Here is a 27,454-nt window from a genome sequence, read left to right as displayed (position 1 = left end):
GAACAGGGCCAGACTGTAGTGTTTGTTGCACATCTGTGATGGCCACACTCAGGATGCTGGGAGAAGAGGATTGTAGCCTGGGCTACAGAACCAGATTGTCTGTAGCACCATGGTTCACGTAAAGTCCATTAGAAACACGATGCTTAGAGGAAGAAGACAGAATAGCAGAAAGCAGAAGAAACATGAATTCCCTGTGCTGTCACTGTGCTATGGTAAGGTGGTTCATCGGAGTATGGTGAGAGGAAGGCGCTCTCTCTCTCTCCTTCTCTCCCTCCCCCCCCCCCAGGAAAGTGATTTTCTCTATGACCTCTGCACCTGCAGGGTTATCGTCCCATTCAGCCGATCATACATTGAAACCATCTGGGGGAAAAAAGCAATCATATCTAAACCAAACAACTACAGGGTTTGCTCATCCCCTGAATAACACTACTTCATGACCATTTACAAAGCAGTCAATCCTCCTGACTATTGACTGGCCTAGACTTCGGTCAATAGTCAGGGGGATACAAGGAGGTTGAATGATACCAGCACCATGCCATGCTGGGTAAAGCACTGGACCCAAGGGTTGAATGGAATCAATACCTTGTGGCCATGGGACAATTCACCATCCTTTCTTCCCTGCACCATCCTGGGTAGAAACAATGAGAAGCACATGAAATGGAGCTCATAAAGTGAGGGCCTGCATCCTAAGGAGGAGAGGGAGCAGAGGAAGGAGAACACTAGCTGGGCTACGGGCAGTGTGTAAAAGAGAAAACGGCATAGCTGTCTTGACCCTGTCTTTTGAACTCACTCAGTGGTCATGCTAATTATGTAGAAGAAAGATGAAGTTTAGGGGCAGCGGGCCTACAGGACAGGCTGCAAGAGCTCTTCAGCTCTTTCTTTGATGTTCAAGAAAATTATCTCGGCTTCCAAGAAACATCCTGTTATCATGTTAGAGACAGACACCAGAACATTTCAATCCTCATTGTTTGACTAGAACGTTCCTTTCTCTCCTGTCTGCTTTCCCCTACGACTCTTCTTCTTAACTTGTTTTTCAAAAGAAGGGCGTTAGCTTTTGTCTCCTAATGCTTTCCGGTTTCTGGCGAGCTTATTTGCTTTTATAGAATTTTCCCCTCTTGGAAGCTGACATTTAAAGACATCTACAGAAGCTGGCCCATGCACAGGCTAGTGACACATGAACAGTAGGAGAAAATGACAGCCTTGAACTTTGACAAAGCTCCAAACTGAAATAGATTCAAACTCGAAAGGAGAGAGCAGGCAACTATTTGGAATCACAAACTGCACTATTCCTCCACCGCATCCCCATCCCAAACCTTTGAAAGGGGAGTCAGTTAGGGAGGCACAGAGATTGTGGCTAAGACGCTGTGGATGACCAAGCTGCCAAGCTTTGATGACCTCTCTGTCATTATTTCATTATTTTGTGTGTATAGGAGTTTTGCCTACTTTTATGTCTCTTCCTTGTGTTCCTGGTGCCTGGAGAGGATAGGAGAGGCTGTCAGACCCCCTAGGGTACAGACTGGTGCGCCATCATGGGAATACGAGGAATAGAATGTGGTTTCTCTGGAAGAGCAGCCAGTGTTCATAACCACTGACCCATCTCCCCAGGTTCCTAGGTACATATTTGTAAAACAGCTTCAAAGCTCATGATTTTGCAAGTCATTATGGTTCATAGTTTTATTACTATCACTGTTCAAAACACTTTCTTTTTCCTTGATTGCTAATGCCTACCTAAGCCAGGCTAATATTTTATAATTAAAAGGAAAGACTATATTGTACTCACCAGAGTGGTGGTAATTTTTCAACACTTCTCAAAGTTTCAGGAAAACATAGGTTAGGTAAGTGGTCAATAGGACTTTTGTGTGTGTGTGTGTGTGTGTGTGTGTGTGTGTGTGTGTGTGTGTGAAACCATAAATTAAGAAAATGCTCTTGGGGCTGGTGAGGTGGCTAAGTGGTTAAGAGTTTGCTCTTCCCGAGGACCTGGATTTGATCCCATCACCCCCAGGATAGGTTACAACCTTCCATAGCTCACATTTCAGGAGTTTTGATGCCCTTTTCTGGCCTCTGAGGGACATCAGGCACATAGGTGGTAAATAGATAGCCATACACATAAAATAAAATAAAAATGTATATACTCTTACTATTTTATACTTAAGTATTATATACCTACTTTTTCTTTTCTTTTTCTTTTTCAAGCGTTTTAAGTAGAATCTTCCTCTTTAGGTCAGGCTAGTCTTTTTGCCTATTTGTTTGTTTATTGCGTTTGATAGAGTTTTGCTATGTAGCCTAGGCTGACTTCCAGACTGGATAATCTCCTGCCTCAACCTCCTATGAACTGGGTTTACAAATGTGCACCACCAAGCCTAGCTTCCTTTAACGCCTTTTTATTGTTAAGCTGAAATGGATTTTAGATTGATCTAAGCCATTCATTTGCCTCTGGGTAGCGCAAGCTTCAGTAAGAAAATGAGGATGAAGAGAGAAGGGAAAGGATGATAGACATATGTCTTTTTAATTATCATTCAAGTCATTTTGGGGTCACCTTCCAAATTTTATTTGCTGATTTTGGGATGTGGCTCAGGGCTTGCCTTAGGTTCCATGCCTTGCACTGGAAAAAAACCCCCACTATTTATAAGTAAATATAAAATCAATTGATTACTTGGATATATGTGAGGGAAAGATAAAGTGGGAATTTCAAGATAACTACAAGAAAAAGTTTCTTAAGTTCTGTTTTTGATTTTTTGTTTTTGTTTTTAGAACTGTCTCTTACTCTGTAGCCCAGCTTGGCCTGAAACTTACGACAATCCACCTCCTTTAGCCTCTCTAGTGCATGAATTACCTTACTTAGCTTTCCTAACGTGTTTTTGTTTTGCTTGTGTGGGGTTTGTGTGGAGTTTGTGTGTGTGTGTGTGTGTGTGTGTGTGTGTGTGTGTGTGTGTGTATCTGTGTTTGCACTCATGTATGCCAAGAAGTGCTTCTGGAGACCACAGAACAACTATATAGAATCAGTTTTGTCCTTATACTTCATGTGGGCTCCAGGAATCAAACTCAGGCCACAAGTGTCTCCAGGCAAGCATTTTACCTGCTGAGCTATCTCTTTGTAGGCACAGCATGGTGGAAGGATTTCTCTAACACAGTGACTTGGGTGATATAAGCAGGTCTATGTCAGCTTGCATACTGCTTTATTCCAGCATGAGATGCAGCAAAATTGGAAGAGCTATCCTAATAATGCCTAGTGATGCTTGGAGACCTCCAGCCTTTCAACAGGTAAGGGTGACAAGTTCCGCCTTTAGCGGCTACCAGAGTGCATTGTATTTGCAAAATGCTCTTCCTAGGAACTTGTTAACTGTTTTCTGCATGACTTCATATCTAAACTTGTACAGGAGAACGCCGTCTGTCAACCTTTCTAACTCACCAGCCATGGCCCTCTTTCTGATGTTTCGGTTAGTAGAGTCCCTATGTATCTGTATAATTTCCAGAACCTCTAGGGTGAGTTGAATGAAAAGCAAACATTTCTCCTAGTTGTTCAATGGGTTTTCTATTCACTTTTTCCCTCCTCACTTTAAGATAGTGGGAGAAAAAAAAATGACATGGAAGGACTCCCTGGTGGCTTTTTGCAAGGATTATAAGACATCTACCCAGAAGCTTGACCTATGCCCAAGCAACAAAGGATTCATTGTTAACATTCTTGTAATAACATAAACATTGCCCTGTGGCATGTCCGGTGATGGACATTTTTTTCATGTGACCACAATTTTGTCAAGTTGGCACTGCCAGGATTCCTTATTACTGACAAGGACATCCTATCTGGGGGGCATCAAGCAGCTTATCCAAGGTCACCTATCAGGACAGCAGGAGTCCGTCTCTGTCCTACACTGCTGTCTTTGGCTGGAAAGAATCTTATTTCAAAACAAGTTCCGAGGTCATAAACTGACACGTATCTAAATGGTGCATTGAACGGCTGTGTTTATTTTTGTTCCTCCTTTAATACCTAAAAGAAGGAGGGTAAAGTAGAGCCCGTATGCTCCCTGGAATTAAGAATGAGTGGATGAACCCACACTGACTTTGAAGGAGAAGAGATCCAGGAGTGTTCAGAGGGTGATACTAATTTTAGCAAGGGAAACCTAGATTGCTGAGTCTCTCCCAATGAGGAAGAAAAGGATGGGGTTGAAGCCCAGAGGGCAGGTTGACAGTTTGGGGAACCAGCTCTATTCCCCATGCCTCAAAGCTAGTCAACAGACTCTCCTTTGCCACTTGAGGAGACAGTCAGCTCACAACATGGAGCTGCAGTCAGAAGAGCTCGAGGTCTAGTAATGCTACAGTGCTTCAGTGTGCGAAGCCTTGGATAGCTAGCATCACAGAAACTGGGCATGGTAGTGCATGGCTGAAATCACAGCCCTAGGAGGTGAATTCATAACCATCAGAAGTTCTCCATTATCCTTAGCTACACAGGAAGTTCAAGACTAGCCTCTGACACAAGAGAGTCTGTCTCATGAAGAAAAACAGAAAAGAAAGGAAGGAATTAAATAGATGTGTGTTAAATTTTCATGCTAAAAGCTGAAACAACCCGTTTCCATTGATTAGCTTCCAAAGCTGTGTGTGAAGCCCCTCCCCCTGCCTTTCCTAGGGAACCAGGGCACCAGGTCACAAATTCCAGAGCAGCATAAAGCTGCAGTCTGGATTTTGGTGCCAAAGGTCATCAACTCGTTATGGGAAGCTTTGAACATGAAATTTCGTTTAAATAAACACAGACATAAAAAAGCTTTAAAAACTGGAGATAATAGAGAGGAAAGGGTGGAAAGGGGAAAGAAAGGCACAATAGCCTTTCTCCTTTAAAAAAAAAAAACACCCGGCGATTGGTATCTGTCATGAGATAAAGGGCTCTGTATGCTGTAGTGGGGAAGCACATCAGGCTGCCATAAAAAACAGAACAAGAAGGAAGATTTGGGAGTTGTGAATCTGATGACATGATTTAAACTCAGCAGGAGCAGGACTGGAAGACGGGAGGAAAGGAAGCCATAGGAAGTACGCCAAAAATCAGACATACACAAACAGGGAAGGGCTGGAGGAATGGCTTGGAGAGCAAGGATGTGGACTGCCAAGTCTGCCAACCTGAGTTTAATCCCCAGGACCCTCTGGTGTTAGGAGAAAACAGATCCCAGAAGTCCTCTGAGCATCATGTATGCACCATGGCTCAGGGGAATCCCCACACATAGACACACACAAATAAAGAACTAAACAGAGAACAAAAGGAAAGATGGGGAGGGAGAGAGAGGAAGAGGAAGAGAGGAGGTAGAGGAGATAGAATGAGCTGAGCAAGAGAGAGGAAAGATGGAGGGGGAGAGGGAGGGGGGGGGAGGGAAGGAGAGGAAAAGGAGGGGGAAAGGGAGGGAGAGAGATACTGACTGATGGGGGTGGGGGGTATGACTATGAATTGGCTGGCTCTAGAATCTGCCTCTTCTTGGCTTTTTCATGTGGGTTCTGGGAACTGAGCTCAGATCTTACAGCTTGAATGGGAAGCACATTACTGACTGAGCTAATTCTTCACCACCCTTTAAGAGGGTTTTGGTTTGGTTTGGTTGGTTTGGTTTGGTTTTTGTTTGTTCGTTTTTTGAGACAGGGTTTCTTTGTGTGGCTCTGGGTGTCTTGGAATTCCCTTAGTAGGGTCACCTCGAACTCATAGAGATCCACCTGCCTCTGTCTCCTGAGTGCTGGAATTAAAGTCATGTACCACCACCACCTGGCCATTTAAGAGTTTTAACATTACCTTATTACAAGTTTCAAATAGAGATATTAGGAAAAAAATTATTTAAAGGAAAGAACTCTAGTGACACAGGATTGAATGAGGCAGAAGGATAGATTACTGGAGGCTTGTCTGGGCTATAGAATGACCTCAAGTCCAGGCTGGCCAAGAGTGTCTGAAGGTAAGAAGTGAAAGGGGACCTTGGGATGTTCAGGAGTCTACAACATGTCGGAAGCCTGTATCCAGTCTTCACTACAGGCAGAAGACAAGACAAGACAAGACATGGTCACATGCTTCCAGAAAGGAAGAAAGAAATAGTTCTTATAGCAAAGTCCAGAAACTAGATGGGTCTGACCTTTGTCATAGTGACACAAGACAGTAGAATCAGAAGGTTATTCCAGCATATTTTTAGAGAAATCAGTTATTCTCAACCCAGCTAAGCTGTCAATCAGGGCAGGTGGGGAAACAATTTCAGGTATGTTAGGGTAGAAAGTCAATGTGCTCTGCACCTTTTCTTTGAGAGATGAGGGCACGCTTTTTAGTAAGGGAGAGATGAGAATGCAGCTACAGAATTGTGTCTGGGAATCCAAAGAGGGAAACTCAAGCTGCAGCTCCAGGATGATGAAAAGGGAGAGTCCCAGGGAGGTGACAGACAACCCCAGAAGCATTTCCTACATGCAAGGGACAGCCCCTGTACCTGAACATGTCATGGCAAAAGTGATGTTTAAAGAGATGCTGGAGAGTGTTTCTGTGGTCTCAGTGACAGAGACAGTTCAGTGTGGAAAAAGCAGATCATGCCTAAACTGGACAAAATGAGTACCATGCCCGGACATTTCAATTACTAATACTGGATCAACTATATTTGCACAAGGTCTCCAAAGTCAACTTTCTATAATTTATGCTGTTCTGTGCTTTATCATAACAGTGTGAGAAGTGCTGATATTATATGAGTTTCTGGGGGAGGGAGCAGGAAAACGGCTACATAGTAGGACAAAGTGACTGGTGGCAAAGACTGGGTCGATCAAAAACCTAGCACTTGTTTTTGTCAGGATGTGAGTGTCCAGCTTATGGTGGGAACTCCTGGCCTGCCACTGTACACAATGGCTTTGTCATTTTTGTAAGCATCATGGAATGCTGTACTCAGGCTTGAAATGGTGTGGTGAAGTATATGTCAAGGTCACGGTAGCTCAGAAACACACACTCTTCAGTCTGAAGCATGAGAAATATTGACAGTTATAAATTCTATATGAACATAGCTTGTGGGAGAGATTTGACACCAGGTGGGAGAATGGTCTGGTTGACCCAGGATTTCTATTTGATAAATTGCTTATAACCAAATGGGATTCAGTCAGGAAGAGATATGTGGTTTGCTTTTTTTTTTTTTTTTAATACTGATTCTAGAACATTCAGAGAGTAATTTAGTCTGATAAAGATATGGAAGAAAGATGGACTCAAAACTGTACCCATCAGAGGCATTCAAAGTGTTATAGTGACTTTTGATGACTTTTTAGGTCACAGCATGGAGCTTGGGCCAATCTTGAGACCTCTCAAACTTACCCCTCAGCTATGCCTTGCAAGATGGCCTTCTGAGTACTGGGATTATGTGTATGTATTACCACATCTATCCAGAAAGTCTTGATAATGACAATAACCAAGCAAAATCCCGTTGTCAAAGGTAGAATAATTAGAACAAATAGGAAGTAAAAGTTCTTGCTCTTATTCTAGAATGATCTATGACAAATAATTCTCTTTATGTGTAAAATTGCTTTGTGAGGAAGAAAAATAAGGGTGAGATAAGTGTGACTATTTCATGGTCACAAAGATTACTTATTTAACCAAAATAAAGCAATGGCTACTGAGGAAAGAAGGGGCCAGACATAAAACCACAGTCATATGAAACAAGAATTTATTTCAAAAACTAAAACTGTTTGAAAGTTTGAGTTACAAACTCCATTTTAGAAATTGCAGAGGGCAAAGGCATTATTTATTTTATGCTGCTTTGTAATGAAGCTACCTTTTATGGCTACTCTCAAATATACAGTTTTGCTACCGACATTATTGAGTGTAATGGCAGATCCTTGAAACCACATGGCATATGGACTATTTCAACCAAGACAGAAACAAGGACAAGATCATATTTGCGGTCTTTCCAGAAGTTTTGCACAGCCTTCACATTTAATGGTGATGGTAGGCAAGCACCACCTTTGAAATTGTAGGTGAGGCATATGAATACCAGGATCTGACCTACTTAGAAACTCTTTTGAGCAAAGAGAATACCAGATCTCTGTAGCTACAGTATTTGGATATTGTGTTAGGCATTCAACTGCTTTACTAGAGCCCTATGGGGTTCTACCTTCTGTGGATGTGCATATCATTGCATTTAAATAACAGCAGATCAGAAGAACTTGCAGGAGTCTAACAAAGACCTTGTTCTGTGTTCCGGTGAATGCTAATCCTTAGTGATTAGCATCCTTCCAAGCCCTCTCAGTCCACATGCATCCTGACAGTGCCCAAAAGGTGTGACCCTGAAATACTCTGGCAGTAAGGCCTGAAGTTCTGATTGGAAAAATATATAGTTTCCTTTTGAGTAATGAAGCCAATGTGTGCTTACATTTAAATGGGACCTGTCCAGCCACCCTGTTTTATGAGATCTAAATATTTCATCAAACAAGTTTAATATGTGTATTATTATTACAAATCGAATGAAAGAATATATAATTCTTTGCCACATATGGAAATGGTTTAAAAAGAAGTGACATCGACTTGAGAGTTCACAAGGTTCGTGTGTTTCTAAGTTCAGTCAAGGAAGGAAGCAGTCCTTCTCACATTTGCTGAGGAAACCAAGTGTCTGCTTTTACACATGTAAGACGAACCAACTGAAACAAGCCCGGCTGTTCCTAATGTTCTCACCATTGGATGAAATATTGGTTTGAATGAACAACCTACATGCTCACAGAATTAAAAATAAATAAATAAATAATCGGCAGCCTAATACAGTTCAGTCTGCAGCAGACAGAAATAAATTCTCATAGCTGGAGTTGTAGACACAGAATGAAATTCAATAAATACAAATCAGGGAGACATCAGGTGAGAACAATTATCTTAAAATAGCCAAATGTAGGAATAAGCGGGTTTAATAAAACCTCAGCTCAGTGTCTCACTTGGCTAGAAGAGGGTCAGTAATGACAAAATCAATCACAGTGTTGAAATGTAATGAAATAAATAGGGGTGCAAAAGGAAATGGGAAATTATGTTGGCTAAGACCCCATTGGTGCCTCACTGGGGACAGTCTTAGTTATTCTTTGTTGGAAGAAAAGTAATCCCAGGATTATGCCTGGCACACCTCCCAGGTACAATTCTCATCCTCTTGGCTTTCTTCTTTCTTACTGGTCTTCATTCAGAGTCATCCTCTGGAGCCATTTTCTAGATCCTTCTATTGTTTTGGAATGCCTTGACTTTTTCTAACCTGCTTTGTCTCTATTGAAACCTGGCATTCCCCAGAGATGCTGCTAGCCCCTTGAGGTCCCCTGAGCAGGCACTTTCTGCCTGCCACATGCTTCCTATAGCTACCCTTAGAAGAACTTGCTATCATCACTCAATGTCTGCTCCCTTGTGAAGTTCCTGCACTCCACCTATAATCACTCTCTTTCCTGTCGTCACCAACAACCTTGGCTGCTTCCTCACTTTGCTCAATGAGTTTGCTATTTAGCCCTTGGGCTTGTACCATTGCCCTTGGCCACCGCCCATGCCAATGTTCCTTCTAGTATCTTGATCTGCTGGACAATTTCCCGTATGCCTTCAACCTTCATTTCCACTTGAACGTCCCACTCAAACTGATGTGTCTTAAGTTCTCATATCACTCGGGGGGATGCTTGTCTATGGATTATGAACTTAGCTAGTTTCCCCCTTTGGTCGTCACTGGTATTTCTTCCCATGGTTTCCAATCTCACCCTGCTTTGAAGCAGCAATGCTCCTGGTATAGCATTCATCTTGGAACCTCAGCCTCTCCTATTTGCAAAGCTTTCCCCTTTATCTTTATGTCTTCTCTGACTGTGCACTGCATGTATGATATTTTTAATGTCACTCTCTAAGGATATTCAAATTCAGTATAGCAGCACCCTTACAGCTCCAGGCTTGCCAACCGCACACCTTCTCTGTTTCTACTCTCTAAATGCTAATGCTGGTTGATATAAAGCCACTGAAAGAGTGCAATGAACTTAATATGCTCTCCTCATTGCTAGGAAATAAGAATTCCCTCATCTATATTCTTCACCTTTACTCATTATTCTCCATAGCCTAATTTGGTCTTTACAATTAAAAAGACTTCATTACTTAATCTTATGCATGTGCATTTTTGCTTGCATGTATCATATACCATGAGTGTGCCTTGCAGTGCCCAAGGAGGCCAGATCCCCTTCATGAGCTATGAATGGCTGAGTAAGAGCACAAGTGCTCTGGACTGTTAAGCCACCTCCAATTCATGGCCATATGTCTATGTAGCTTTATCTTAGTTATCTCCCCATTAAAGATGTCTTCATCAGGAAGGCGCTACATTTTCAACTTTGTGATTACCAAAGGAAGTCTTATATACCCTTAGACAAGATGGGATGGCAATGTTGAAGAATATTACCATTCTCTGTTCTTTCATGTAAAGCACCAAATAGTTGAGGTTGAATATATTGTGATTTTTGGGAGGGGGTGGTAGAGTCCTGCTTCTGACATAGATAGTGGTGGGTATTTAACACACAGTAAGACTTGAACTACCAAATACGGACTCAGTCTAAAGCAAATGCATTTACCACACTGAAGTCAACAAGAGACTGTTGGACTGAGTAGTATGATCTTGCACTATGAATGTGACACTGCATTAGAGCCTGTATTTTCATTAAAAAAAATTAGAGGAAAAACTATATCCAAATGTTATTTCTTAGTTAAAAGTTCATACTTCAGGAAGTTTCTTGATTAGGCTTCCCGCCTCAGGGAGGGGTTGTTTCAGAAGAGATCCAACACTAACACTGTTAATGTAAAGTTGTCACCACGGGGTATTTATAAAGAGGTTGTATGGCCAGCTGGCCAGCTGGTCTACCTGGGGCCATCCATCATCTCTGCGCCACTCCTTCATGATCCTGTTGGGTGAGTGTGTACGTGTACGTGTGATTTTATTTCTGTCTCTAATGTTTCTGCTCATTTTCCCTCTAATGTTATTCTGAAGGGCCCTTTGGTTCTATGTTTTTCAGTTTTACTATTACTAAACTGCTCTTTGAGTATTCTTTGCAGACAATAAAAGGCACTTAAGCAAAAATGTAAGCTGATGCACACTGAATTTTTAAAACCAAAGGTAAAATCATTCACCTTGTAAATGTTGACCCAAGAAGAAAGTATTTTAGATTGCACTGAGTTCAGATTCACAGATTTTTTTTTAAAAAAATAAAATCTGTATCAAGTTAAAAGGGGTGTGTGTGTGTGTGTGTGTGTGTGTGTGTGTGTGTGCGTGCACATGTGCTTTCTTATGAAAATCATTCTGGCAATCACTAGGCTACAGATTCCTCTTACCTCTTTCATCTTCGAGTCCAGAATTTTCCAGCAGTTTGCAGGCACTCAAAATAGTCAAAAAAGGACACGTTCTGGATTTACAGTGTTTTTGTGTGCATTTCATTTAAGTGCCTTTTCACTGTTGCCTGATGGCTACAAGTCTCTAGCTATCTGCAACACGCACTTTTCTCTACAGGGTTTTGCTTCCCTTTACTCTTTTGCCCTTGATGTTTTGTTTCGCTTTTGAATCTTCCAGGTGAGGCTTATGGTAAACAGACTCTGGGAGACCAGTTTTATTCTATCGTCAAAGGCTGACATAATGAGATCCTGAACTCTAACTAGGAGAGGTTAAAGGATGGAAAAATGTTCAGCTTTTTAAGTTATGCCACCCAAGCCACACATTGGAGTTTGAGCTTTGGTCCAACATAAACAGGCCAGGAAGGGAGTAGCACAGAAGCCTGCAACCCTTCATCAGAGTCTGTAATCTGATGGGCTGTTAACATGTCGAGTAAGCACACCTTGAAACGGCAGTTTGACTGTACCCAAGCCAACTAACACTGTAAGTGTTGCTAAAGACTGGACCTGTCTCCTCCTCTTTTCAGATTTTCTCCCCAGTGTGTTAAAGCAAGGCATCTATCAAATGGGAGCACTGGAAAAAACGAAGAAAGGAGTTAAGTAACTGGATGAATTTTTCTACTGTGAGTCTAGTATATGGGAAATGTGTTTATATTTATTCTGTGACCCCCACAGAGGGGGAGGGAGAGTTGTATGTGTTAGTATGGATTTGTCACATGCATGTTTCTGTATGTAGAGGTCAGAGGAGTAGATTGATCGCAGATGTTCCTCCTTGATTGCTCTTCATATTTCTTTTTGAGACAGGGCCTTTAAGTAAACCCAAAGCTCTCCTGGCCAATGAGTTTCATGGACTGCCCGTCTCCATTTCCTGCTCTAGAGCTGAGGTTCCCAGAGAGCATCATTATATCTGGCACTTACATGGGTTCAGGAGGACTGAACTTAGGTTTGCACAGGTATTCTACCAACTGAGCCATTTCTCTAGCTCTATTTGTTTGTTTGTTTGTTTATTTAATTATTTTTGAGATAAGGTCTCTTGTTTAGGTCAAGCCCATGCTGGCCTTGCCGAGCAATATAGCTGAAGAGGACCTTGAATCTCTGATCTTCCTGCCTCTACCTTCTTAGAGCTAAGATCACAGGCATAGGCGTTCATGCCCAGTTTGAGGCTGGTTGCAGATAGAATTCAGGGCTTTGTGCATGGCAGCTAAAAGCTCGACCAAGTGAGTGACATCTACAGGTCCTCACAGGGAACTTTGGCTGAATTCTTTAATCCATCCAGTTATTAACAGGTGAGGAGACAAATGATAGCAATTAGAGATATAAAGCGGGGAGTACCTAAGATACAGTCCACAGACCATAAAACTGGGAATACCCAAGACAATGCACAGACCATAAAACTGGGAATACCCAAGACAATGCACAGACCATAAAACTGGGAATACCCAAGATGCAATGCCCAGACCACATGAAGCTAAGAAGAAGAAGACCAAGGTGTGGATGTTCAGTCCTTCTTAAAACAGGGAACAAAATACTCACGGAGGGAGAGGGTGGGAGGGACTTGGGAGGAAGAGAGGAGGGGTTAGGGAAAAAGGGGGACAGGATCAGGTATGAGAGGAGACAGAGATGATACACAGAGGGACGGGAATTTGAACAGAGGTATATAGTAATGGGGGATGGGGAACTGGAGGTAGCTACTAGCAAGTCCCAGATGCCAGGAAAGCAAGAGGCTCCCAGGACCCAACAGGGATGAGATTAAATGAAATGTCCAACTAAGGGGAGGGAAAACCTGTAGAGACCATATCCAGAGGTTAGACAAGGTCCCCAGTTGGAGGATGGGGCCACCCACCCTTCTCAAAACTTTAACCCAGAATTGATCCTGTCTAAAGGAAATACAGGGAGAAAGAGTAGAGCAGAGACGGAAGAAAAGGTCATCCAGAGACTGTCCCACCTGGGGGATCCATGCAGCCACCAAACCCTTTCACTATTGTTGATGCCAAGAAGTGCTTGCTGACAGGAACCTGATATGGATGTCTTCTGAGAGGCTCTGCCAGAGCTTTACTGATACAGATGAGGATGCTTGCAGCTAACCATCACACTGAGGATGGGGACCCCAATGGAGAAGTTAGAGAAAGGACTGAAGGAGCTGAATGGGTTTCAACCCCATAGGAAGAACAACAATATCAACCAACCAGATCCCCCAGAGCTCCCAGGGACTAAACCACCAACCAAAGAGTACACATGGAGGGACTCATTGCTTCAGCTACATATGTAGCAGAGGATGTCATTGTCTGGCATCAATAGAAGCCCTTGGTCCTGTGAAGGCTCAATACCCTAGTGTAGGGGAATGCCAGGGAAGTGAGGTGGGAGGGAAACATCCTCATAGAAGGAGGAGGAGAAGGTATGGGAGAGGGGGAACTGGGAAAAGGAAAACATTTGAAATGTAAATAAATAAATATCCACTAAAAAAGTATAAAAAAATAAAGAACAACTTTGGAAACTGTGATGTTTGAAGATAGAGATCCTGGCAGAAAAATTAAGTGGAACAAATGAAGTAGCTTTAAAACTGGGAGCTCTTTCTTTCATTTCTTGCTTTCCTCTTGTTTTATTCATTCAAAAATATTTATGAACAACTACTACATAGGACCAAATAAAGGCAGTAAAGGTTCCTATTCTCAGAAGGGCATCAACATACAGAGGCCATAGCAAGCAAATGACTATTCGAAGCAATTAAGTATTGTGTAGAAATTAAAGAGGAGGCTGGTTGCTTTAGATTGGGTGGCTGAGGAAGGGTAACATTAAGTTGAGATTTGATACGCAAGAAGGGGCCAGCTTTTATCACATTCCAAGAGTAGAACATTCCTGGCAAAGGAACAGCTTGTACTTTAATGCGTGTGTAGGAGTATGGGGGACCCATAAGGAGCTTCCAAACACTGAAAGCCTCATACAGTTAGGTTGCTGATAAAGACTGACACTAGTCACTCTTTCCCCATTTCTGTCTCACACAAACTATCTCTAATTCTCGTATATGCAACAAAAAACCCCAATTCTCTACTTTAAACAGTTATCGACTATATGAAGATATAACTTTAGTCTTAAGATACTGACTACCTTGATGCTGTAGTCTCATTCGGTTTCTGGGACAAACACCATGAGCAGAAACAAGTGAGCTCTCCTTTACACCAAGGACCAATTGCCCGGGGAATGGTATCACCCACAGTGGGCTAGGCCCTCCCACATCAATTAGCAATCCAGATAATTCCTTATAGACATACTGCTAGGCTGATCTAATCCAGGCAATACCTCTTTAAGATGAATCTTAGCTATGCCAAGTTGATGGTTAAACCCTAGGCTACTTGCTGTGAAAGAATTTTTAGGATATATCTCTCCCTTGAGATGAGATTTTCAGAAACAATGGGTTATCTAAGGGTGGGTAGAGATAAAGACAAAATTTTATATTACTGCAAAAGTGGTAAATATAATTACATAGAAAGACTGATTCATCCAGAGTTCACTTTTACTTCAACATGGGAAATACTAATTCTATTTTCTCTTTTTTACTTTAGAGACTAGAGAAAGAATAGGAGCAAAGAGAGCTGTTGTATTAACATGGAAAAAAATTTTCAACCATCTCATTATCAGCGGGCACAGACTTTGATGGCCATGTGTGTATTTTCGGTACTCCACTGGAAAGTAAACATTTTATCTGCTAACCCGCTTGTTTCTGGGTGTTAGCATCATGCTTCGCTAACTGACGCTTGGATTTCTCATGTTGCTGGCTATGTACGTTTCTATTGTACCTTCTGCCCACAAGGAAGAAGAGGAAGACGGAAGAGGAGAAAAATAGATGGGGCTTGGAAACCGCACGTTGTAATTTCTGCATTGATTAGTTGAATTTAGGAGTTAAGCACAGGGGCAGACGTGATCGGTTGTTCCTTGATGCTCTGCCATAGCTGCTGGGTCTGCTACTCACAAATTTCCTATGGATTCCAGGCAGAACTGCATCTTTGAAACCTGATTTTTTTTTTTTTTTAACACCAAGAGTCTGCAATTTTAACTGCAAGCTGTGCATTTCTTTTGACTCTGCAGGCATCGCTTGCAGAGAAAAGACCCAGTAATAGACTTATCTGATACAAAGCTAGAATGAGACAGTCACTAAGATAGGTTTATGGTCCTCCCTGTTTGCCTCTGAGAAGATGAGATTTAAGCATCTTCTTTATGTCATCAGCTTTGAAACTTGTTCTTGGGGTTGGGGATTTAGCTCAGTGGTAGAGCGCTTGCCTAGCAAGTGCAAGGCCCTGGGTTCGGTCCCCAGCTCCGAGAAAAAAAAAGAAAAGAAAAAAAAAAAAGGAAAAAAATGAAACTTGTTCTTGAGCTACCCAACCTTTTAATAACTGTGGAATTATGATTTTTATTTTGTTGCATTTTTGTGGATAAGGCCCCATCACACGGGCAAGCAGCCATCCAGATGAAAGCTGAAGAGCTGTTGAAACGCCCGAGAAAAGGAGGGGTGTAAGTGCCGGCTAACCGTTCCTGTTTACTCTCCTGTGGTTTATACCCAGTTATGATGACCATCAGAGGAGAAACACTCCATCAGATCAGGAGCACAGCCACGACCTCCTCATTAAACACATCTGCCCTTCCCCAGAGAAGTGGTCTCTGTTTCAGTAAAGGCACTACCAATACATACTTAAAATGCAAACATGAAACAAATCAGTAGTAGCAATTAGTTTTATGGCTGGTGCTCTAAGAATGTAAACCTCTTTTTAAGGATACCCTTCCTTCCTTCCTTCCTCCCTTCTTCCCTCCTTCCTTCCTTCCTTCCTTCCTTCCTTCCTTCCTTCTTCCCTCCCTCCCTCCCTCCCTTCCTCCCTCCCTCCCTCCTTTCTTTCTTTCTTTCTTTCTTTCTTTCTGTAAAGCTCACCTTATGTTCTCAGTGAGAACACAGGTCTTCATGATGTTATACATAAACCTGGCCAATGAACAGAGGCTCCAGAACAATGCAAAATGAAATACTGGGTAGCAAGGGGTAGTTTGCTACGATCATTTCCTAAGACTGCCAGAAGGTTGATTTTATAAGATTGCTTCCCCATTTGGTGAGGTGTTCTTTGGGTTAGTTTGCATCTGGCGTCGGTCTATGAAATCCCTTGGCAAACAATGCAGCAATGTGTAAATGTAAGGTGTCATCTAAGCAACTCGAACATTGCTAACAGACCCAGCTGATCACAGACCAAAGAATGTTAAGTATTTACTACCAAGGAAGCAAAGAACTCAAGTGTGAAGAAGCCTTTCTATTCTATGTCAAAACCATCAGACATCCCAGGGAACCCAGAGGCTTTCCTGGGTGGAGAAGTTTCATCCCATGGAAATGGGAACCAGTAGGGAATGTATACATTTTCACAGACCCACCTTAACAACTGTTCTGCTATGGTAGAGAACTTTTGAGTTCTAACCCTCTCTCTCTCTCATTTTGTAATGGCTGCATTTGTGACAATGCTTGCCGCAGAGTGCCAATGGAAATAGCTTGTGCAAGACTTATTATCCTGAGAGAATAATAATAGAAATCAAACATGAATGGTGGTAACGTGCAATTCCACGAACTTCCACAGATGAGGAGGATGAGGTGTGATGGCCACTCCTCCACCTGACAAGCCTGCCATTGCTTTCCATCCCCTGGCCAGGATTAGCCACTGGGTTCCCACTCTTCCTTTCCAATTTCCTCCTTCTGTTCACATCTGCGCTTTGTACTGATTCCTCCAGTTAAAAAGTTTGCTTTTGGTTTAATAGACATCTCCAAGGAGTTCCCTTCTCCATGCTGCCTGGAGAGCAGTTACACCACGCCACAAACTGGAAGGCAGGGCCCTGCACAGAAACGTCCACAGCCAGAACCAGTCACAGATTCTACAGAGAGCTATTTACCTTCTTCATTTAAAATAGTCTTTGTATTTTTGAAGGACCTCACTTAGCAGCCAGGTCACCTCAGCTAAGGATAACTTGCCTGCAGAAGGGGTGGTGAACTAAACCGTCCAGTCCAAGAGAAAGCTTTTTTCTAACGGGAGAGGAAATTGCACAGGGATATGGAAAGTATTATGAAGCCATGCAGAAATACTCACAGTTTGGGTTTGGCAAGGAGAGGTGGTGGTTCCTTAGTGGGTGAAAGCAGGGCAGCTGGTGTTGGAGGAGATTTATTGCCATAAGCTTTGCCATTAATCAGCCCATTGACTCCATGGCTGGGATGAACTCCGTTGGTCTCCCTCTCTGCAGAGTTGAATTGCATTTGAAGAGCTGCCATGTTAAATCCTAAGTTAGGAGTGTTCACCTGCTGGATTTCAGACGGTTTCTGTGATGCCAGCTCATAGGAGCCCGTCTCCAGGATTGGAGGGGGAGGTGGAAAGTGTTGGAAGTGATCACTGTTGGGTTCTCCCATTGAGTCATAGCTACAGTTCTCGGTGTTGGCTAAGAAAAGGGATGGGGAAAGAGCAGAAATAATAAATTGCTACCCATTCAACAAATGCTTTTCACACTCATAGACTGTGGTGGCTTGAATATGCTTGGCCCAGGGAGTGGCACTATTAGGAGGTGTGGCCTTGCTGAAGTAGGTGTGGCCTCGTTGGAGGAAGTGTGTCACTTTTGGGGGTTGGCTTTGAGACCTTCCTCCTAGCTGCCGGGAGTCAGTCTTCTGTTTGCCTTCAGAACAAGAGCCATGCCTGCCTGGACGCTGCCATGCTTCCTGCCATGATGATAATGGACTGAACCTCAAAACCAGTAAGGCACCCCCAACTAAAGGTTGTCGTTTATAAGAGCTGCCTTGGTCATGGTGTCACTCTACAGCAATGGAAACCCTAACTAAAACATAGATCCAGTGGGAGTTCCTTGCATGTCATTAGGGAGAGTGCTCCATGTTGTCATGGGTGTGGGAGTATTGCCAGCCTCATGGCCTTCTTTTGAATGGCTGCTCCTTGCTTCATTTCTGGATTGAGCTGACCTATAGAAAAACTCCCTACTGATTCTTTAACAAAGTGCTTTAGGAGCTTAAGATACGGTATCATCAAATATGACATTGCAAACAGTGTCAACCTAAGTACTTTATCCTCTTACTCCCAGGTCAAGAATCCGGTTGGACATCCTACCCGTTCTCACTGAAAGCATTCAAGGTCTGAAAAGGCTTATGCAACCATCCCTTCTGAAGCTAGAGAGAGAAAAGTTCTGAATCTAAGTGAAATTCTTGAAACTCTTGTGAGTGCACAGAAAAATTTCATGTCAGATAGGAAATTATGTTGTCTCAACTATAACTGAGTAGAAAACAGACTTTAAAAGGTTACTCTCTGTAGAGTAAACATATCTCGAAGTCATACCCTTTCTGAATCATTTCCTGAGGGCCTGGCAGACCTTTCAGTGCATCAAGAAATGCTTACTGAGGGAGGTAGAAAACCAATTTATTAATAATGTTAAATATTATGTGAAAAAAATATTACAATTCCAGGTTTTGCCACTCAAACTGACAGTCTCCTTTTTGTCCTTATTGTTTGGGGACTGCTGTGACCATTCGATGGGACACTCTTCAAGCCAACTGAAAATTAAAATGCCAGGATACTGTGTGCTGTGTAACTGCAGCGACTGCACTGTGGTTTCCAGCTGGTGCTTACAGCATTCACTGATGTCTGCCATTCCCTAGTAAGGGCCTTTCCTACTTGTCTTAATGAACAGGCCTTCATAATCAACCCCAAGCGTGCTTGATTGGACCTCTGCTGCCACCTAGCCCCCAAGCTCTGCTGTTCTAGAAATCAAGGCAATGGAAGAGCTACCCACTCCCTTTGCCTACTGTGTGTTTTACTGTGTGCTAGGCTTGGTCAAAGGGCTTGGTTTAGAATCTCTCTAAGAGGCTCTTGAAAGACAAGGCAGCTACTGCTATCCGCAGAGTAAATTCGGTGTCAAGAAAATTGTCACCGAAAAACACAAAGAAAAGCACAGATCTCTTTATTTCTTCTTCTTGTCTTCCCTGGTGAATCTGATTGTGAGTCTGTGTGTGTCCCTGTGTCTTTGACTACAGGATTAAGTTCTGTTCTTTTATATTTCATATGAGAACTGTTCATTACTCACATTAATATAATACTGTGATGAAATCTGCTTTTTAAGATCTTCTCCATTTCTCTAGCTTGCATTCCTCTCTTGGAAGTTAAATCTTGATTTACGTAGCGACACATTTAGACAGGTTTCTGCAGGTTCTCTGCACTTCTGAGGACCATGACTGCACCTCTGACTTAGGGGTGGCATTTTGAGGCGAGGGATCCTAGCTTAGCATGAGGACTATACACTCCATTGTTTCTGATACCTCGATTGCATTTTTTTTCTTTTTTTTTTTTAAATTGGCCCCATGGTGCTAGTGAGTGCTAGTTACCTCGTTGGTTACCTCCACCTCCACTGCTCTCTGCCTCCCCCAAATCCTTTTGTTTACAGAGGAGACACCTGATTGTTAAGATAACTCTTGGAGTGGCCATGAACATTCCTAAGGGCTGGGCCCTGTTCCTGGGACAGTTGATACCTGTCTTGGGGAGCTACTCAAAAGCCAGGGAGGAGGACCCAGTTGCTTTGGATTCCCACATACCTGAAGTTACCACAAGCTGTGCGGTGCTGGTCACGGATCCATAGTCGTTTCTGGCTGAGCAGGTAAATATGCCTGCATCTTCAGGAAAACTCTCAGCAATGACAAGGGTGCAGATCTCCTCTGGGAGCAAAGAGACCAAGACAACCTGTCAGAGGGAAACTGAGAAGCCATGCGATGTCAGCCCAGCCTCCTCCGGCTCCCCTCTAAGAGCAAGTCTCAAGCCTCATTTTCACCATCATCAATGAAGAGGAGTAGGTTTGCCTCCAAACCTATCTTTCAAACACTTTCAAACACTAACTGTGGTCAAAGGGTTACCTCACAAGAATTCTTTTTGTTTACTAATAGAATCACTTTTATATATAAAGACACAAGCAGCAAGTCTGAAGATAAACAAAAGCATACGATGAAAAGTGACATCTCTTTTTATAATCTAATTCTCTCCATATCCAGTGCCCCTTAATATATCTTTAGAAGCAAACACTGATAATTTATTTAATTCAATTCTACAAGATAATTACAGCTTTAAAAGACATATATCAATATTATCAAAGTATGTAGTTTGGGGGACCATTACTTTTATCTTAGTATTCAGCCCGATGTCTAAGTCGGGTGTCTATTGCGGCAATGAAACACTATGACCAAAAAGCAAGTTGGGGAGGAAAGGCTTTATTCAGCTTATGCTTTCACATTGCTGTTTAATCACCAAAGGAAGTCAGGACAGGAACTCAGTAGGGCAGGATCCTGGAGGCAGGAGCTGATGCAGAGGCCATGGAGGGATGCTGCTTACTGGTTTGCTCAGCCTGTTTCCTTTTAAAACCCAAGACTACCAGCCCAAAGGCTGGGCCCTCCTCTTTTGATCACTAATTGAGAAAATGCCTTACAGCTGGATCTCATGGAGGTCCATCTCCACTGAGGCTCCTTCTGCTCCTTCTGCTCTAGCCTGTGTCAAGTTGACGCAAAACCAGCCAGTACAATGTCAAAATGGGGTGCACCAAACTAGACTCGTTGTAAAACACGCACTGAATCAATGACAGCTTAATTAAGACAAAGCACAGGGGCTGGAGAGATGGCTCAGAGATTAAGAGCACTGGATGTTCTTCTAGAAGTCTTGAGTTCAATTCCCAGCACCCACACGACAGCTCACAGTATGAGATCCAATGCCCTCTTCTGGCGTGCAGATGAACATGCAGCGTAAAAGCACTCATATATATTAAATAAATAAATCCTAAAAGAAGACAAAGCACAGAATTGATAACATATGGTTAAATGTAAAGAAATATGACAGGACAAACGTCACAAGTTTCTACTTACAAAGTTTCTTAACAAGCTAAACTCTTCCTACAGAAGATGAGGAGCAGTGGGTGGGGTAGGGAGTGGGAAGCTTATGGCTAGGATGATGCAGCCGCAAACAGGCCAGTGAGAAGGTTCTGGGAGGGTCTGCTGTGCGGTGGTGAACAAGAACAGCACACCGTGCACTCAAAACTTAAGAAAGCATATTTTCTGTCGTAAACTTTCTCACTTTTGCTTCAGCAAAGAAGATTAAAACAGCAGAGTAATGAATGTCTCCTATGTATCTATTGAAATGTCAAGTTAGGGAAAGATTAGAGTCATGTAACAAGATGTTGCTTGGGTAACATCCATCTTTGTCAAAGAATAAGAACATGTGAGCTACAGTTCCAGCGAGAGGGAAGAAGATAGATTAAAGGCTCGAACAGCCTGACTAATGAGAGGCTCTAAGATATCCTAAGAGACTTCTGAGTGAAAGCCTGCAACCTTGTCCCACGCACAGAGCCTAGACATTCCGAACCCACCCATCTATCAGCTGTGTGTGTTAAGGAGTGTACTGCTTAATATTCTATAGCTGCAGGTGTGAGATAACGATCCAGGCTTCCTAACAGCACGCCACCGGGCATTTAAGATGATGGGATATGGCAGCATGGAAACAAGAACTCGAATTAGAAAGTCTCCAGATGGATCCCCAATCCAAGTTTTACAGGCCTCATGCCCACCTGCCACAGGGTGTGTCCTCATGCCAGGAGGGCGTGCCTAGCCTTCCTTCTCTGTTTTCTTCAAAGTCAGTGCAGGAAGTGGGTAGATTTATGAGAAAGTTCCAGTTTGCTAAATGTAAATATCTCTTTAAGTGTAAGGTGGAATTAGGAAAGAATTAATTTTGGGGGGACAATTTAAAAAATAGAAGAAAGAAGCAAATATAGTTTGAGGAATCAAAATGCAGGTTGACTATGTAATATCTTTTCAGTCTGATCAGATATTAGATGTTCTATACTTATTCTATAACCATAAAGGCAAGATGTTTTTGCCCTCCCCATCCCAATTTTGTTCTTAGTAGCTTTATCACCCTTCCAATTCAGCCTATAAAATCAAAGCTAAATGAGGTTTTCTGAATTATCTTTTTCTTCCTTTTTAAGACTTCTCTGTATATTTAGAAATTGTGAATTTATATTTTGGGCACACCTGAGATCTCACTGAGTGGGAGTTGTGGGCAGAAGGATCAGGAGTTCGAAGCTAGTCTTGAACTTTGTAGCGCTACCACCGTAGGTTAGATGAGACCTGGTCTCAAAAACAATCAGTCAAACAAAGAAGCCTCCCCAGACCAACCCCACCACTTTAGGAAAAGAAAAATATATTTTGGATAATACATATACACGATAAAAAATTTTATACAAACACATGGGATAAAACTTAAAAGGTACAAATGGTGTTTAACTTCCTACCTCCTAAATAATTGTGTTAAAATTTTCATGAGGTTTTAAGTTTAAGGCAGAGACTTAAACATACACATTTTAGTTTATATCTGTACACTTTTACTTATGACAGAGACATATAGACACATACAGTAAAGGGATAATTACTTTGATTTTCACAGGTTTTGTTCACTTATGTGCAAAATGTACAGTAACCTCACAAAAACCCAGAGATAGTTATTTCAACCGGAAGACAGTTTGAGTTCTTCAGACCACAATGAAATGATGACCTCATGGGAATTTCCTGAGCTCCAACAAGGAAAAAAATATGATATTGAAAATCGCAACCTGAGCTCTTTAAATTTTTTCCCCCAATGATATGAAATCACGTTTTGGGATGATATAGCATGATCACACAAAATCATGTTGCAGCAAGCAGGCTTGAGGGTGGCCACTTGAGCTCTCATCTCACTCCTGAGGCTGGCAAACATCCTTGTGAGGTCCTACAAGATCTCATCTGTGAGTCATGGGAGTTACGTTTTTCATGTTTTATGATCGAAAGAGTCCTTTAAAAGACACACTTGGAATACCCAGTGTGAATGTGGGTGTAAGTGGATAGCATGCTTCCGAGCTTTCCCTAGTTCTTAATGTTTCCCTACGAGGATAGCAAAGCCTGCTGAGTTAAACGTTAGCAGGAGTCTTGCTTCCAGTTGCTGTAGTACTGACAATAGCAGGAGGCAAAAGATGCTCAAAAAATTAAACTTGGGCTGCACGCTAATTCCACAGCACATTTCGACAATGTGTGTCTGTAACATCCCCTGGCACGAGCAGGCAGCTGCGCAGGAATAGGCAGAGGCAAACCCAGGCCGACTCACCTTCCCGTCTCTGCAACGGAAAATGTCCCCATCTCAAGGCGTACATGGGACCTGGGCAGACACTATGAATGAAGAGTGCCAAGCTATGGCTGTAATTTACATTTAAGTCATTTTCACATTTTAAAATTGGCTATTCTACTTACAGAGGAGAAGGAAAACCTAGAGGCTAGGAAAAAAAATTTGGCTCTTGAGAGGTGCCCAAGATCCTTCGTCATTATTTAGATTGTGTAGATTTAAAACTAGAATGCCTGAGCTCTTGGTAAGACTGATGATTTTGTTGTTGTTGTTGTTGACGGATTTTATTTATGAGACTGGCTGCAGAGGACCCTTGGCTTTTGAATTTTTTTATTTATGAGACTGGCTGCAGAGGACCCTTGGCTTTTGAATTTTTTTATTTATGAGACTGGCTGCAGAGGACCCTTGGCTTTTGAATTTAATTCCTGTATATTGGTGCTTCCCAGACCTGTCTGGGGATAGGGATCACGTGCAGCGATGGCTAAGTTTGCTGATTTCTCTGTCCTCTTCGCTCACCCAGAGTCTGACCAAGCAGGCCTGGGATAGAGCCTAGAATTTTTTTTTTTTAAATATGCTTTCCAGATGATTTTTTTGTCTTTAGGAAAGTTCTAAAAAGTGATTTTCAAAACATTTATTAATGAACAGGAGATACAGTTTATGTCCAACCTGCACATGTATATATACAAACTATACACATACACAGACTATATGTGTCTGTATATGATATATATGTATACAACATGTTTATATATGGTATGTATATGGTACATATATGATATATATGATATGTATGTATATGATATGTATGTATATGATGTATATGTATATGCTCATACACACATATATATCACATATATATAAGCAAGAACACACACACACACACACACACACACACACACACACACACACACAGTGGCAACAAATGTCCCCAAAACCACTAAACTTAGGCACTCTACTATTTTCTTATTCACTTATTTTTTGTCTTAACTTTTTGACTATAGGGCTGGAGATGGCTTAGCGGTTAGAGCACTGACTGCTCTTCCAGAGCTTGGTCCTGAGTTCAATTCCCAGCAACCACATGGTGGCTTACAACCATGTATAACAGGATCTGATGCCCCCTTCTGCTGGGTCTGAAAACAGCAACTGTGTACTCACATACAATAAACAAACAAACAAACAAACAAATAAACAAATAAAATCTTTTAGAGATTGGTAGTTGCGAAGGGAGATTGGTGGATGAAACTCTGTGGTAGAACACTTGCTCAGCCATGAACAAGTGCCTGGCTTTGAGCCCCAGTATGGAAAAATAAAAAATGGCTACCACCCGCTCTGATGACTCATTTTGAACTGCCATTGGAACAGCAGACTAAAAGCTATGCCCTTGAGGCTGGCAAGATGGTCCAGAGGGTGCCTGGGGCAAGCCTGATGGTATGTGTTCTGTTCTCACAACCCCATAGGAGGGAAGAGAGAACCAACTATCCAAGTGTTCTCTGAAATGCAGAGGTGTGGCCTCACTGTCCAAAATAAATCATGAAGTGTGAAAATAGGGTCTCAATACTGCTCCATAACTCTCTGAGCCTGGTTCCCAGATTATTTAATAACTATCAGTCCTGAGTGTTTGAGAATAGTAAGGGAAGGGCTTGGGGGTTGGGTTTCAAAGACACTGACACATTTAAAAGATACACTTATTGTTACAAATGTTCACTGAATAGAAAGGAAATAACAGAAGGACATACGGCCTGTGAGGTCACCTTGTATGTTTTGATAATATCGTGCAGTCTTGGCTTTCCAGTTGAAGCAGGTAGAAAGGGTGCTAGCAAGTCAAGCTGGAGCCTCCCCATCTGCATGATTAGTCATCGTGCATGTGAGAGAGACAACAGGAATGGAACGAGGAGACACTTGGACGGTTTTGTTTTTGTTTAATTGAATATATGTGGTTATCGATGAGTTAAATGCGGATGTAAGCAGAGGAGAGGAAATAAAAGCTAGAATATTCGCTCTCTAAAAGGTTTTAGACAGACAGCTCCAAAGCTCTCCTTCCTTCAGGTCTGACCTCAAGAATATGGCTAATTAGTCTTGCAGTCCAACTTCCTGAGGCAGGCTCCTGGGCTGGCACCAGGTGTGCTGCTTACTGCTGAAGCACAAAGCCTCTACAGTCGTCCTGCTGTTTTCCCACATTAACCACATAGGGAGTGTGGCGCAGAGGGAGGTAATGAAAGATTTAAGTCTGGAAATGACTTTCTCAATGCTTGAAAGTCTAATTAATGTTCCCAATATCCTAAGAAACAATGGCTCTCACATTCACAAGGAGATAGCTGAATGTTCCCCCTAATAAGATATTGGATTCCTTGGATCAATTATACTGGCATTATAGGAAATAGATAAAGTTGTGGAAAACATCCTCAGGCAGTGGCTGTCCCTGAGTTATGGGCTTCCAGTAGCACTGAGTTTGTGTGTACACGTGTGAGTGTGAAAGTGCAGAAAAGGACATCAGGTATCCAGCTCTGTCTCCATCCTGCCTTGCTCCTTTGAGACACTTCCTTGGCGCTAAGTTGGTAGTTAGTTTGCTGAAACGCAGCTTCTGTCTCTGCCTACCACAGCGCTTGTGATATAGGTGTGTGCATGACCACATCCAGCTTTTTATGTGGGTCCTTCCAATTTAAACTCAGGTGTTTGTGCAGTGTGTGCTCTCACCCCCCAAGAGCCGTCTCCCAGCATCCTGACGACTATTATCGAATGGTGATGCTGCTTCCTTTTCACGCCTTCTAAGATTCTGGGCTTTTCTAAGTTATATCTTCTTTTCTCAGCCAAAGAGCTAAGGAAGAAGAAAGCTGTTTCGTTTCCTGGTCCTTGAGTGATCTGAATATAGAGTCAAGAGCTGGGATGTGGCAGATAAAGTCCTGCCTCTGTGAGGGTGGTCCTGGCCTTTTGAGCTCTTGTCTTTGAGCATTCAGCTCCTGTCTGTAAGCACCAATTTCTGAGGCTGTTTTCCTTTTATCCATAAGATCTATCCTAACATTCACTCTCCTCTTCCTCTAAAAAATTAGACTTGGTCTCAGCTTCCTCTAACTGTGATTTGAGCACTGCAGCTTCCCACTGGAGACACGTTATCAACTAAAATGGAATAGTTTGCCGAGTGGTTACTTTATCGGTTTCTTTGCTTTTGTTCATGGCTCATGTTCCCAGCAGTTAATACACGGCAGCCTCGTCGGAACTGTTGTTTAAGTGCATGAGTAAGTTTAGATGGCAGAAAGAATATTTGCTTCACAAAACAAAAAGATTGATTTCCCTATGAGTTTCCTTTGTAATTCCAACCCAATCAAACAGGACTTAGTTTATATGAATTTTCAATGATATTATGTGAAAAAAAGATAGGCATATGGTTGTGATCGAGGAAATATCTAGAAAAGATATGACATAGAGAACAAAACTGAACAAAGGGCACTGAGATGTTGTTTGGTGACGTGGTAGTGTTAACTCCAGCACCCACGGTTGCTTGCTAGACTTCTCTTGGAAGTGTACCCCACTCGGACAACAGGTCTGTGTTTGGAGGCTTGAAAGGTGCATCTTGACTTGCAAGGTTCGGACGTGATTAAATACAAAGCAAGCCACAAGGAAATGGCGAGTGCCGGGTTGCAATGTGGAATCTCCATCTGATTGCAACTTATTTGAACAAAGGTATGACATCTGTAAAAGAAATCCTGGTGTGTCCGGGAGTGTGTGTCAAATAAAGGCACTTAGAACTGTACCAATACAAATGGAAAAGTCTACCGTTGTTAATAACTTTAATTGAGGTTCATCTTAAATTTGATTTCCTGGGGTTGTGATTTGAGGGCATCTAATAAATTATTAAGCTAGAAATTATTTTAATTGGTAATAAATACTTGTGAAAGTTAACCTAAAATCTATGCAATTGCAG

General features: G+C 42.3%; 2 protein-coding genes across 8 annotated transcripts in view; both read right to left on the bottom strand.

Moving 5' to 3' along the window:
* Erich1 (glutamate-rich 1) overlaps nt 1–27,454 on the bottom strand; it is a gene marked incomplete at its 5' end in the record, with an annotated part of 52,793,804 nt that overhangs the window by 48,889,363 nt on the left and 3,876,987 nt on the right.
* The window catches only part of Palld (palladin, cytoskeletal associated protein), a 393,100-nt gene that overhangs the window by 159,781 nt on the left and 205,865 nt on the right, over nt 1–27,454 (bottom strand). For all 8 annotated transcript variants that reach the window (XM_087587230.1, XM_087587229.1, NM_001433254.1 and 5 more), the window contains 2 exon segments: nt 19,944–20,063; nt 17,452–17,794 (listed from right to left, as the gene is read on the bottom strand). In XM_087587230.1, the coding sequence (XP_087443356.1) occupies nt 17,452–17,794; nt 19,944–20,063 (463 nt within the window).

This window comes from Rattus norvegicus, chromosome 16 (genome assembly GCF_021556685.1).
Source record: "Rattus norvegicus strain SHRSP/BbbUtx chromosome 16, alternate assembly SHRSP_T2T, whole genome shotgun sequence".
NCBI classification, from domain to species: domain Eukaryota; kingdom Metazoa; phylum Chordata; class Mammalia; order Rodentia; family Muridae; genus Rattus; species Rattus norvegicus.
This window is presented reverse-complemented; position numbering and strand designations above follow the sequence as displayed.